Genomic DNA, 14,544 nt, shown 5'->3' with positions numbered 1-14,544 from the left:
GTAACTTGGAAATGATATCCCCTTTATCTGTCAAGTTTCCATCCAATACGTTGTGCATATAATATGACAAATTATGAAAGTACATTTGTTAAGATATGAATGTGATTTTAGGAGGGATAAAATAATGTATCTCCTATTAACTGTTCATAGTAAGTAGCCACTTCCAGAGTGAACAACAGTAGAAGAGACGGGTCCGGACCCTTACCAGCGTGCCGCTGAAAGGCCAAACCACCTCCTTCCTAAACGGTCGGCGGTTCATGTGCAAAGTATATGATTAATGGGAGAATAGTTATAGAATGTATCTTATGTACCCAGTGTCCCTTTTTCTCTGTCTCTCTCTTTTTCCCACTCTTCATCGCTGTGTATTAAGCCGTCATATTGCCAGTCTGCTAGGGACTGTGTGTATGTTATCCTGTTTTCTCATTTTAGTTAGCTACTAAATAAATAATTAAACCAATTGGTGTAGTGCTGAATCATGAGCAAGGCTGGGTTTTTTTGCAGATGAATGAGTTTACGACTGTTCAGAATTATGATATGATAAGAGGTAATTATTAATTAGATTACAATTTATTTATTAAATAGAAATATACCTTATAGAGTTGAATTCGGGAGATGGTAACTCTTTAAACAACCTCTTCCATGGTCAAATCAAATCAAACTTTATTTGTCACATACACATGGTTAGCAGATGTTAATGCGAGTGTAGCGAAATGCTTGTGCTTCTAGTTCCGACAATGCAGTAATAACCAACGAGTAATCTAGCTAACAATTCCAAAACTACTACCTTATACACACAAGTGTAAAGGGATAAAGAATATGTACATAAAGATATATGAATGAGTGATGGTACAGAGCGGCATAGGCAAGATGCAGTAGATGGTATCGAGTACAGTATATATATATGAGATGAGTATGTAAACAAAGTGGCATAGTTTAAAGTGGCTAGTGATACATGTATTACATAAAGATGCAGTAGATGATGTAGAGTACAGTATATACGTATACATATGAGATAAATAATGTAGGGTATGTAAACATTATATAAAGTAGCATTGTTTAAAGTGGCTAGTGATATATTTTACATCAATTCCCATCAATTCCCATTGTTAAAGTGGCTGGAGTCAGTGTGTTGGCAGCAGCCACTCAATGTTAGTGGTGGCTGTTTAACAGTCTGATGGCCTTGAGATAGAAGCTGTTTTTCAGTCTCTCGGTCCCAGCTTTGATGCACCTGTACTGACCTCGCCTTCTGGATGATAGCAGGGTGAAAAGGCAGTGGCTCGGGTGGTTGTTGTGCATTGATGATCTTTATGGCCTTCCTGTGACATCGGGTGGTGTAGGTGTCCTGGAGGGCAGGTAGTTGCCCCCGGTGATGCGTTGTGCAGACCTCACTACCCTCTGGAGAGCCTTACAGTTGTGGGCGGATCAGTTGCCGTACCAGGCGGTGATACAGCCCGACAGGATTCTCTCGATTGTGCATCTGTAGAAGTTTGTGAGTGCTTTTGGTGACAAGCCGAATTACTTCAGCCTCCTGAGGTTGAAGAGGCGCTGCTGCGCCTTCTTCACGATGCTGTCTGTGTGGGTGGACCAATTCAGTTTGTCTGTGATGTGTACGCCGAGGAACTTAAAACTTACTACCCTCTCCACTACTGTTCCATCGATGTGGATAGGGGGATGTTCCCTCTGCTGTTTCCTGAAGTCCACAATCATCTCCTTAGTTTTGTTGACGTTGAGTGTGAGGTTATTTTCCTGACACCACACTCCGAGGGCCCTCACCTCCTCCCTGTAGGCCATCTCGTCATTGTTGGTAATCAAGCCTACCACTGTTGTGTCGTCCGCAAACTTGATGATTGAGTTGGAGGCGTGCGTGGCCACGCAGTCGTGGGTGAACAGGGAGTACAGGAGAGGGCTCAGAACGCACCCTTGCGGGGCCCCAGTGTTGAGGATCAGCGGGGTGGAGATATTTTTACCTACCCTCACCACCTGGGGGCGGCCCGTCAGGAATTCCAGTACCCAGTTGCACAGGGCGGGGTCGAGACCCAGGGTCTCGAGCTTGATGACGAGCTTGGAGGGTACTATGGTGTTAAATGCTGAGCTGTAGTCGATGAACAGCATTCTCACATAGGTATTCCTCTTGTCCAGATGGGTTAGGGCAGTGTACAGTGTGGTTGAGATTGCATCGTCTGAGGACCTATTTGGGAGGTAAGCAAATTGGAGTAGGTCTAGGGTGTCAGGTAGGGTGGAGGTGATATGGTCCTTGACTAGTCTCTCAAAGCACTTCATGATGACGGAGGCGAGTGCTACGGGGCGGTAGTCGTTAGCTCAGTTACCTTAGCTTTCTTGGGAACAGGAACAATGCTGGCCCTTTTGAAGCATGTGGGAACAGCAGACTGGGATAGGGATTGATTGAATATGTCCGTAAACACACCAGCCAGCTGGTCTGCGCATGCTCTGAGGGTGCGGCTGGGGATGCCGTCTGGGCCTGCAGCCTTGCGAGGGTTAACACGTTTAAATGTTTTACTCACCTCGGCTGCAGTGAAGGAGAGTCCACATGTTTTGCTTGGGGGCAGTGTCAGTGGCACTGTATTATCCTCAAAGCGGGCAAAGAAGTTATTTAGTGCCCCAAATCCTAATGAGTTAATTGTTACATGGTTAATTTAATCATAAAGTTAGTTGATTAAATAAATAACAGTCATCAGATGAATGAAAGTAAAGTCACAACAAAACGTTCAGAAATTAGGATGTCATTAAATAATGTATGGGGGGGGTGGTACTCTGTAGGCCATACAGCCCCGTGAATGTCCCGCAAAATCCTCCTGTTTTCCCGCATTTGGGTACTTTAAATGTGGTCACCCTACCCACAATGTTCCCACCAGACTGTTTCCAAAACCGAATGAAACATTCTGGGAACCTTTAAAGAACAGACAAAATGTGGGAACGTTCTTGAAACATCAGGTGACTTTTTTATACAAACATCATCTGCACAACTGGACAGTTTTTGTGTTATCAGAACATTTCCTGAATGTCCTGGGAACTTTCACAGAACCAATGTTTGTTTCCTGGGATTACTATTGTAACGTTGCTTCCGAAATAATAACTGCAGATGGTGTGACGCAAGCTTATCTATCTCTGCACCCAGACCTCAGCTGTCCTAAATGAATGAATATGCTTTTGCTGGGCTTGAACATAGAAAGCATTTTGAATGAACTAGCTACTATGCAATACTGTAGAAATGCGGATCGTATTGTTGTGTATGGTTAGTCTTTTGAGTAGCTGTGTCGATATGTCTTTCCTTGTCACTTAATGCAAGAGCCCATCCTGCAACCACACTGACATTTAATCCGCCATATAATGTAAACCCTTGATTTCCCCAGCAGCTTTTCAGAACTCATGTTAATGCACATTTTATTCCTGTAATTCTTTAAAAGCATGTTCCCTTCATTTCCCATTTGCTTTCATCATCAGACTCGTGAACCGTTTTAATGTGGTAGATTAGGATGATAAATAAAGTGGGTCGTAACTTTAGAGGAAATTAAATCTAAATAATTTATGGCCGGCACATTGTGTCTCTCAACACCGCAAGCCATCCAGTTACTATGAATGGCTAATAGTGCTGTTTACACACTCTGCACAAGCTTTGCTCTCTATCCATATAATTGAATGAAACAACCATTTCCTCCTCTGCAGTGAGACAAGGTCAAGAACACACTTGTATGGTGGGAGAGCTGAAGCATAGGGAAACTGGAGCATATAGGGGGGTGTACATACACTATATATACAAAAGCATGTGGACACCCCTTCAAATTAGCGGATCCGGCTATTTCAGCCACACCAGTTGCTGACAGATGTATAAAATTGTCCACACAGCCACGCAATTTGCATAGACAAAATTGACAGTAAAATGGCCTTACTGAAGAGCTCAGTGACTTTCAATGTGGCACCGTCATAGAATGCCCCCTTTCCAACAAGTCAGTTTGTCAAATTTGTGCCCTGCTAGAGTTTCCCCGGGTCAACTGTAAGTGCTGTTATTGTGAAGTGGAAATGTCTAGGAGCAACAATGGCTCAGCCGCAAAGTGGTAGGCCAGAAAAGCTCACAGAACGGGACCATCGAGTGCTGAAACGTGTAGCGCATACAAATCATCTGTCCTCGGTTGCAACACTCATTGCTGAGTTCTAAACTACCTCTGGAAGCAACATCAGCACACAAACTTTTCATCGGGAACTTCATGAAATGGGCTTCCATGGCCGAGCAGCCGCACACAAGCCTATGATCACCATGCACAATGCCAAGCATCGGCTGGAGTGGTGTAAAACTCGCCGCCATTGGACTCCGGAACCGTGGAAATGCTTCACCAGCTGGCAGTTCGACGGACTAATCTGGGGTGGCGGATACCAGGAGAACCCTACCTGCCCGAATGCAGAGTGTCAACTTTAAAGTTAGGTGGAGAAGGAATAAAGGTCTGGAGCTGTTTTTCATGGTTCGGGTTAGGCCGCATAGTTCCAGTGAAGGGAAATCTTCACACTACAGCGTACAATGACAGGCGAGACAATTCTGTGCTTCCAACTTTGTGGGAACAGTTTGGGAAAGGCTCTTTCCTGTTTCAGCATGACAATGCCACCGTGCACAAAGCGAGGTCAATTCAGAAATGGTTTGTTGAGACGGTGTGGAAGAACTGGCCTGCACAGAGCCCTGACCTCAACCCCTTTGGGATGAATTGGAACACTGACTGCGAGCCATGCCTTATCGCCCAACATCAGTGCCCGACCTCAGTAATGCTCTTGTGGCTGAATGGAAGCAAGTCCCTGCAGCAATATGTAGTGGAAAGTATTCCCAGAAGAGTTGAGGCTATTAAAGCAACAAAGGAGGGACCAACTCCATATTCATGCCCATGATTTTGAATTGAATTGATTTTCAATGAGCTGGTGTCCACATATGTTTGATCATATAGTGTATGTAAGCCCAGCATATCACACAACTGTTTCAAAGTCTCATACAGTAGTCCTCAGAATTGTTTTGTTTTTATATTTAACCTATTTAACTAACATATTTTTACCTTGTCAGCTTGGGGATTCGATCTGGCAACTTTTTGGTTACTGGCCCAACACTCTAACCAATAGGCTACCTGCTGCAGCTTGATAAAGTCAATTACAGGAAGTGCCATCCTACTGTAAGTCAGTTAATATAATAGGATGGTAAAATGTGTTGATGGTTTGATACTGTTAGTACGATACTAAATACTATGTCTACTGACTTCATGTTGACTGGAAGCATCGTTCCAAGCTAGTTGCTGAGCAGTGATGCTTACCTGTCCAAAGCTATGCAACATAGGTGTAATATGGAGGCCGTTGTCAACAGTACATCTAGAGATGTCCGGACCAGGCAGAAGGTTTCTCCATAAATCCAGTTCTGGTGAATCAGTTCTATGGCACCAAACGGCATCACCAGCACCGACACCATCAGGTCTGCAAAGGCGAGCGATACTATGAAGTAGTTGGTCTTGATTTTCCTGGGAGAGAATTGAGTGAGAGGTATCTTATTGGCGATATGTTTAAAGATGATTTCCATTTTTAACTTGAAACAGCATAGGTTTATCATATGGTAGAGTGTATGATAAAGGAATGTTGTGGAAAAATCATAAATAATGCAGAATACACTGAAAAGAACAGAAGAGACTGCCTACTAGAGGTAAATGCATGTAAACATACAATATTATAGGCTTTTGTTATGTGAGAGTCTGTACAGAGGAATGCACTAAACTATTTAATTGTTTGAATTGTCTGTTACACATGACAGCAGATTTGCCATATAAATATGCTTTCACTATACATCTTGTAAATCTCCACCTTGCAGTAAATATTGGTAATAACTGAGAGAGAGAGAGAGAGAGAGAGAGAGAGAGAGAGAGAGAGAGAGAGAGAGAGAGAGAGAGAGAGAGAGAGAGAGAGAGAGAGAGAGAGAGAGAGAGAGAGAGAGAGAGAGAGAGAGAGAGAGAGAGAGAGAGAAAATCAGTGATGTAGAGCCACTGGTGTGGCGGCGTCCCTCCTTTCAGTCTGTTTGAGGAAGACCAGAGCCCTGGGCACTCCATTAATGACAAATAAAATTCTCGGTGAGGCAACCGCTCAGAGCCCGCTCGGCTAAAAATAGCTGCCTGAGAACGGCTAACGGCTGTCATTTAACCAGAACATGCCATAAATGCTGTTTACCAGCAATCTGTTAGCAACATGTTTTCATGCTGTACAGAAATACTGTCTTTCATTCAAAACTGAATGTAGTATCTAAAGAATGTAAGATCATATTTGCAGCGATGCAAATTAATTGAATAAATAAAATACAGATTTTTTTTTTTTTTTACATAAAAAGCTAAATCATCTTGTCGCCACTGGGTTCGCCACTGAACTGAAGCCTAATTAAAAGGTCTAAAATATGCAAATCAGCAAAATTGGTGCAGGGGACATAAAAAGACCCCAGTAAAGAGAGAGAGAGAGAGAGAGAGAGAGAGAGAGAGAGAGAGAGAGAGAGAGAGAGAGAGAGAGAGAGAGAGAGAGAGAGAGAGAGAGAGAGAGAGAGAGAGAGAGAGAGACCGAGAGAGACAGAGAGAGAGCAAGAGAGCAAGAGAGATAGAGAGAGAGAGAGAGAGAGAGCAAGAGAGCAAGAGAGATAGAGTGGCATGATGATGATTTGAATTAGTGCAATGTGTCAATGCCAGTAAAGCCATATCCAGTTTTCCATTTTGGTAATCAACTTGCAGAAGTTGAGGCTGGCTCTGTGGCTCTGTTGCTCTGCCTCCAGCTGCACAATGTCTCCCATTATGGCTAAGCCATCTTACGACAGCTCTCATTTTATGGATGGCTGGAACAGGTGTGCTATTACAGGGTAAATTGCTGATTGTGGATGAATTCTCCTGAGTGTGGGGAATGGGCTATGGTAGAAGTACTGCTTCGTGTCCCTGTTAATCTGAGCTGCAGGGAAGTCATGGTGGAAAGAAAGGAGAAGTGTAATTGGCATAGTGGGTTTCATAAACATCCTTTCTGAATATAAAAGTAAATCTTGTTTTTCAAAGTATCTGTCATCGGATTACAATATTTTGTTTAGACTTTTTCTCCCCAATTGGTAGTTATAGATTTGTCCCATCGCTGCGACTCCCATAAGGAGGTCAAGAGCCATGCATCCTCTGAAACACAACCCTGCAAAGACGCACTGCTTCTTGACACGCTGCTCACTTAACCCGGAAGCCAGCCGCACCAATGAGTCGGAGGAAACACCGTAAAGCTGGCAACCGAAGTCAGCGTGCATGCCCTCGGCTGCCACAAGGAGTCGCTAGAGCGTGATAGGACAAGGACATCCCAGTCGGCCAATCCCCCTCCTAACCCGGACGACGCTGGGTCAATTGTGCGCCACCTCATGGGTCTCCCGGTCGTGGCCGGCTGCGACATAGCCCGGGATCGCTTTTGGGGCTGAACATTTGGATGAGTAGGGATTTGAAGTTAACACTACCAAGAATCCCTCCTGGTGCTGTCATTTCCTTACTGTCTCTTCCATCAGGGGTGCTGAGAGATGAAACTATCCCCAGGTTATCAGACAGCCTTTCCCTTCCGGCATCTGACTGTTGGCATGCTAGAGTCACTGCATGCCAAGCTAGTAACTCAACCCCCAAGGGACTGGGGTCACAATAGACCACTCAGTAGGAAATGCTCTTTTAATGAGATAACAATTACTGCATAATACTGTCAGCGCAGGATCATTCAAATCTGGGCTGATTCAGGCTGTGTGTGGTGCAACAAGGTGATAAGATGCTAAACAGAAGAAAGAGTACATTTGCTTCGGCCAGAGCAGGATGAGTGAGAGACAGAGACAGAGACAGAGACAGAGACAGAGACAGAGAGACAGAGAGACAGAGAGACAGAGAGACAGAGAGACAGAGAGACAGACAGACAGACAGACAGACAGACAGACAGACAGACAGACAGACAGACAGACAGACAGACACCGACCGACCATAGGGAGAGACTAACCTGAGCTGGCGGTCCTTGCAGACAGCTGTCATGACCAGGAGGTTCCCCAGGACACTCATGAGCATCACCAGAGAAAGGAAGCAGATGAGAGCAATCCTCTTCGGCATGCTGTTGCTGTGGTTACGACAGGAGAGAGGACAACCACTCAGTGAATATATCAATAACAAGCCATGAAGTAATAACTGATTGGCATGTAATAACCTTTCCCGTCCAAGTGTGCCTACATTTTAACGGGACAATTGAGTCTTGTGAAAGAACACATTCCTGAATTAGTAAAACATCACTGACAATATAGTCACCTGTTACAAGAAAAAGTTTGTTTTGACACTTACATTTATACAATGAGTTAAAGGAACATATTTCTTCAGATTTGCAGTCGACTGTTAATGATCCAACGAAATGTTACCTGATGACTGGGAAACTACAACTGGTTCTGTCACCTTGGTAACATGAATTTGTAGGCAGGCAATGTCCAGACAACACTGCCAAAATCCCGGCTAATGTGTCATGTTTGTGATATTTAAAGGTAATTATCTGTCACGACAATGATCTAAAGTCCTTATAAGGCATAGTTGTGAATGTTTGATATATTCAATACATTACTGTAATCTCCTGATGTTTGTAGTTTTCACACTCCAGGTTTTACAGTCAGTCTAAGTATCCACACTCACTCACTACTACATTTGTTGCCCCTGGGAGTTTATACAGTGTTCAGTGGAATACATTTATCAACCCAGCTATACTATAATCTTTCTATTTTCATTTTTTTGTTGTCTCAAATCAGTCTTATTTGTTGCCTTCATTATGTTAATTTATTTGACCTAATGTTAACTCAAGTCTAAAATCTAGAGCTACCTCACTTAAAGGTCCAATACAGCTATTTTTATCTCAATATTTAATCATTTCTGGGTAACGATAAAGTACCGTACTGTGATTGTTTTCAATTAAAATGGTCAAAATTAAACAAAAATACCTAGGACTGTTTGGGCATGGTCTAAGTGGGGAGGGGGAAACTGAAAGCAAGCTGTCATTGGCAGAGAGGTTTGGAACTCTCTTTCTTATTGGTCTATTAACTAATTTACCACCTGGTGAAGTCACTAGGCAGGCCAAAACTCCATCGCACCAAAACAGGAAGAAATTCCAGGTGGTCTTTTCAAACAGTTCTTACACTAAAATGGGCATTATCATCATTTTCACAATGTCACAGTATTATTCCAATCTGATAGTGTGGAAAGGAAATATATATATATATATATATATATATATATATATATATATATATATATATATATATATATATATATATATATATATATATATATATATATATATATTAAAATCTAGTTTTTGCTTGCACAGGGCCTTTATGAATTTAACTATCACCAAATTCTTAATATAGCTACTTCCCAAAATGTCCCACAACATCACAGCATGTTTAAAAGGACATTTAATTTCTCAAAGATGAAGCATTCATTTAATGTCAGCTCCTACAGGTATGTTCTAATCAGAAACACTGTGAGTTCTGACAGTTACTCAGCATCCACCTCCTCTAGCAATTAAACAACACACACTACACCGAGAGGTGGAGAAAGATGCCAACTCAACGTGTAGGATTTGTTGTAAAAATTTGACCTCTCCCTGATGACAATTCACATTTATGTACTGTAGTCATTTCAATAGTTTTTATTACATCTAGTTGACATTGATGGCAGACAAATAATACTGCCTTTCTTGTGATAGCTTTGTCATCTATCATCTTCTATCTATATACAGTGCTGTGAAAAACTATTTGCCCCCTTCCTGATTTTTTTTTTTGCACATTTGTTACAATTAAATGCTTCAGATCATCAAACAAATTGTAATATTACACAAAGATAACCCAAGGAAACACAAAATGCAGTTTAAGTGATTTTATTTATTAAGGGAAAAAAGCTATCTGAACCTTCATGGCCCTATGTGACAAAGTAAATTGCCCCCCTTTGTTAAATCATGAATTTACTGTGGTTAATCACAGTAAATTGCTGAGTTCAATTCCACTAGCACCACCCAGGTCTGATTACTGCCAGACCTGTTGAATCAAGAAATCCTTTAAATAGAACCTGTCTGACAAAGTGAGGTAGGCCAAAAAATCTCAAAAAGCAAGACATTATGCAGCGATCCAAAGAAATTCATCTATCATTCTGTAAAGGGTTACAAAGCCATTTCTAAAGCTTTGGGACTCCAGCGAATCACGGTGAGAGCCATCATCCACAAATGGAGAAAATTTGGAACAGTGGTGAACCTTCCCAGGAGTGGCTGGCCTACCAAAATCACCCCAAGAGCGCAGCGATGACTCATCCAAGAGGTCACAAAAGAACCCACAACAACATCTAAAGAATTGCAGGCCTCACTTGCCTCAGTTAAGGTCTGTGTTCATGACTCAACCATAAGAAAGAGACTGGGCAAAAATGGCATCCATGGCAGAGTTTCAAGGCCGAAAACCACTGCTGACCAAAAAGAACATAAAGGCTCATCTCACTTTTGGCAACAAAAAAAAACATCTTGACGATCCCCAAGACTTTTTGGAAAATATTCTGTGGACTGACGAGACAAAAGTAAAAGTAACACAGCATTTCAGACAAAGAACATCATACCAACAGTCAAATATGGTGGTGGTGTGATGGTCTGGGGCTGCTTTGCTGCTTCAGGTCCTGGACGACTTGCTGTGATTGATAGAACCATGAATTCTTCCCCTCTACCAAAACATCCTAAAGGAGAATGTCCGGCCATCAGTTCATGACCTCAAGCTGAAGCGCACTTGGGTTCTGCAGCAGGACAATGATCCAAAACACACCAGCAAGTCCACCTCTGAATGGCTTATGGCTTAAAAAAACAAGACGAAGGTTTTGGAGTGGCCTAGTCCAAGTCCGGACTTTAATCCGATTGAGATGCTGTGGCGTGACCTTAAAACGGCGGTTCATGCTCGAAAACCCTCCAATGTGGCTGAATTAAAGCAATTCTGCAAAGAGTGGGCCAAAATTCCTCCACAGCGATGTGAAAGACTCATTTACATTACATTTAAGTCATTTAGCAGACGCTCTTATCCAGAGCGACTTACAAATTGGTGCATTCACCTTATGACATCCAGTGGAACAACCACTTTACAATAGTGCATCTAAATATTTTAAGGGGGGGGGGGGGGGTGAGAAGGATTACTTTATCCTATCCTAGGTGTTCCTTAAAGAGGTGGGGTTTCAGGTGTCTCATTGCCAGTTATCGCAAACGCTTGATTGCAGTTGTTGCTGCTGAGGGTGGCACAACCAGTTATTAGGTTTAAGGGGCAATTACTTTGTCACATAGGGCCATGAAGGTGTGGATAGCTTTTTTCCCTTAATAAATAAAATGATCACTTAAAAACTGCATTTTGTGTTTACTTGGGTTATCTTTGTGTAATATTAAAACGTGTTTGATGATCTGAAACATTTAAGTGTGACAAATGTGCAAATAAATAAGAAATCAGGAAGGAGGTAAATACTTTTTCACAGCACTCTAAATACTGTTTAGTAAGGCTTTGATTTCCAGTTTAAATGTAGTTCAGATATTGTAACTGCAACTCATTGTAAAGAAGTCCAACTCAAACTCCATCCGATTTTCAGTGATGCATCTACATGTGTGTGATGACATCTGAAACATTTGACCCTTAGCCGTACAATTGAGCTCTACACAACAGACAATCAGTGAGCAACAGCTCAATCAACACTCCAACGCCAAGACAGATGACCTAAGGCTTAGTGAACACACCAGCCCAGTAGTTTCATCTGCTACATGGCTACAATTGAGTAACCTGTCACAATCAACCGCAATATGGTACTTTGCATATTTATTTATTAGAATCACACCGAAGCCAGAGGCATTACTAGTATTCATGACACCATTATTCAGTTTATATTGGGGAATGCTGCCCCTTTCACAGGCCTATCAAACAACAATCAAGCCCCGTGGCCATGCTGGTGTCCTCCATGCAAATGGTTTATTATAAACAATAGCTATCTGGACATGAAAATGTAATTAGTGGTTCCTCTCAGCAGGAGTGTCCTAACGACCTATTATGTACTCCAGGGCAAAGTGTCTGTCTGTCTGCTCCAAATATTCACTCACTCATCACTACAAAAGTACAGTGTCAAAATGTTGTCAGAGCCACAAAAACAGACTACGCAGAGTGATGTGGAGAAAATTGAGTGCAGTATGTTCTCCTTAATTAGGCTTAAAGGCTGTAAAATAAAGTGCATTTAAGCGGAGAGTGGTGTATAATAACTTAAATATAACTGAAGTGAATGACTCAAAGCATTAGGGTAAGTGCTTATTTCAACATGAACCAAGCAGAAAGACTGCTAGACAAACTATCAGAAGGTATCACTACCCTGTTTACTCATACCGAGAGATTTCTCAACCTGTCAGGAATGATAAAACATTTTTTTGTTCATTTTCAGGAGTTTTGTTATCTGTACAAGTCAATAATATCAATCTGGGTGGTCACAGACACTGACAAACAAAAACACACAAAAATTGTAATCTTTTCATCTTAATTCACAATCTTAATTCATGTATTTGTAGCTTTAGTCAATACTAGTTTGACTCAACCCTATATTTATTGTAACACAGAATTTGATGTTAAAAAAAAAATCAGTTGAAAGTTGAAACTGCACCCTGGCTGAGGTTTGAATTTAAGTGGCCCCAGGCAGCCTATGTTATTTTAGTCCCCAATGATTATTTTATTTTCAAAGATGGGCCTTTCTACGAGACCACTGCTGCTTATACTTGCCTCTTGTGGCATATTTATGTTCACGCATTGAAGTGATGGAGAATGTTTCAGACAAGTGTTATTCTTATCGTTATCTTTACCTCTTGTCAAACTGATTTTTCCAGACAGAAATCATTTAGGAGGGGAGAAAACAATGAATTGCGTTGAAGTACAATCTGGTTGAAAGGTATCAAGCACTCCAGAGCAAATGTATCAACATGCATGGATTCGGACTTTGGAGAGGTATATCGATTGCTATGCCATTTTCTAGATGAAAATATTAAACCTCTGGCTCATGAAAAAAAAACAAGGTGAGGAACTTAAATGAGAGATTCAGTCAAAACATTTGATAGAAAAATAAAGCTTATGGACAGAGGTTACAATAGGTTGGCAGAAAGCTTTCAATAAGAGTTTATTCAAATGTGATGTTTATTTGCTTAGTGTTACGATTGCAAATGTCAAGTCAGCAAGATACGTTTCATTTCCTTATGTCATCACTTCATACAGGTGAAAGAGAGAGTTCTACCTAGGTTTATCTGTTTTATCAACATCCATGTGTAAGTCGCTCTGGATAAGAGCGTCTGCTAAATGACTTAAATGTAAATGTAATGTAAATGTCTAGGAACCGATGAAACAGTCCCATAACATCATTGCTTGTTCAGCTTTCAAGCCATGGCAGCCAAGGTGGTATCTTCAGAAATACAGCATAATCTATGACTTGAGATACTTGAAATTAGCCCTCAAAGTTAAAAGTTAGATTTGACATCAATTACTAGAAGTGATCCAAATGAGATTCATGCCAGTCTCTGTTATTATGGATGTTTAGACGTTTTGGACAGGACTTTAGTCTACATCCTGTCACGCCTTGGTCATTGTATCTTGTGTTTTTGTTATATGTTTGGGTAGGCCAGGGTGTGACATGGGTTTATATGTTGTATTTCGTATTAGGGTTTGTATTAATTGGGAGTGTGTATTATTAGGGGTGTGTCTAGTTAGGCTTGGCTGCCTGAGGCGATTCCTAATTGGAGTCAGCTGATTCTAGTTGTCTCGGATTGGGAACTGTATTTAGGTAGCCTGAGTGCGCGTTGTATTTCGTGGGTGATTGTACCTGTCTTAGTGTTAGTCACCAGATAGGCTGTATTAGTTTCATTCGTTTGTTGTTTTCTTCTTCCGTTATTTCATGTACCGTATTAGCTTCATTAAAAGTCATGAGTAACCTACACGCTGCATTTCAGTCTGACTTTCTACAAACAACAGATGAAGATCATTACAGAATCACCCACCACGATTCACAGAACGAGCAACGTGTGAACTGGCAGGAGCTAAAGGAGGACGATATGGACGGCAGAAGCAGGGATTATACGACGTGGGAAGAAATCGACAGGTGGGCGTCCGATCCAGTGCGAGTGCAGGAGCCCGCCTGGGATTCCCTACAGCAATGCGAAGAGGGCTATACACGGATGGAATCGAAAAGGAGAGCACGGCTATACAGAGCGAAAACCGTAGGTAACGGGGGAAAGCGCAGAGAGAGAGTGGCAGAGTCTGGAGTCAGACCTGAGCCTACTCTCCCTGTTAATTGTGAGGAGCAGCAATATGAGGACTTCTGGTCTTGGGAGATGATATTAGACGGAAAAGGACCCTGGGTGCAGCCGGGAGAATATCGCCGTCCCAAGGAGGAAATAGAAGTAGCTAAAGCGGAGAGGCATGAGTATGAGGAGGCAGCACTGCGACGCGGTTGGAAACCGGAAAGTCAC

General features: G+C 42.0%; 1 protein-coding gene across 5 annotated transcripts in view; it reads right to left on the bottom strand.

Moving 5' to 3' along the window:
- LOC123993226 (5-hydroxytryptamine receptor 4-like) overlaps positions 1-14,544 on the bottom strand; it is a 147,780-nt gene that overhangs the window by 76,762 nt on the left and 56,474 nt on the right. For all 5 annotated transcript variants that reach the window (XR_006831400.1, XM_046295132.1, XM_046295133.1 and 2 more), the window contains exons 3-4: positions 8,011-8,124; positions 5,304-5,504 (exon numbers count right to left, since the gene is read on the bottom strand). Coding sequence is in view for 4 of the 5 variants with exons in the window: in XM_046295132.1 (XP_046151088.1) it covers positions 5,304-5,504; positions 8,011-8,124 (315 nt within the window). In the remaining variant the exon portion in view is untranslated. The remainder of the gene's footprint in view (positions 1-5,303; positions 5,505-8,010; positions 8,125-14,544) is intronic.

The sequence above is a fragment of the Oncorhynchus gorbuscha genome, linkage group LG13 (assembly GCF_021184085.1).
Source record: "Oncorhynchus gorbuscha isolate QuinsamMale2020 ecotype Even-year linkage group LG13, OgorEven_v1.0, whole genome shotgun sequence".
Classification (NCBI taxonomy): Eukaryota; Metazoa; Chordata; class Actinopteri; order Salmoniformes; family Salmonidae; genus Oncorhynchus; species Oncorhynchus gorbuscha.
The sequence above is the reverse complement of the archived record's forward strand: the minus strand, read 5'-3'. Positions and strand labels throughout refer to the sequence as shown.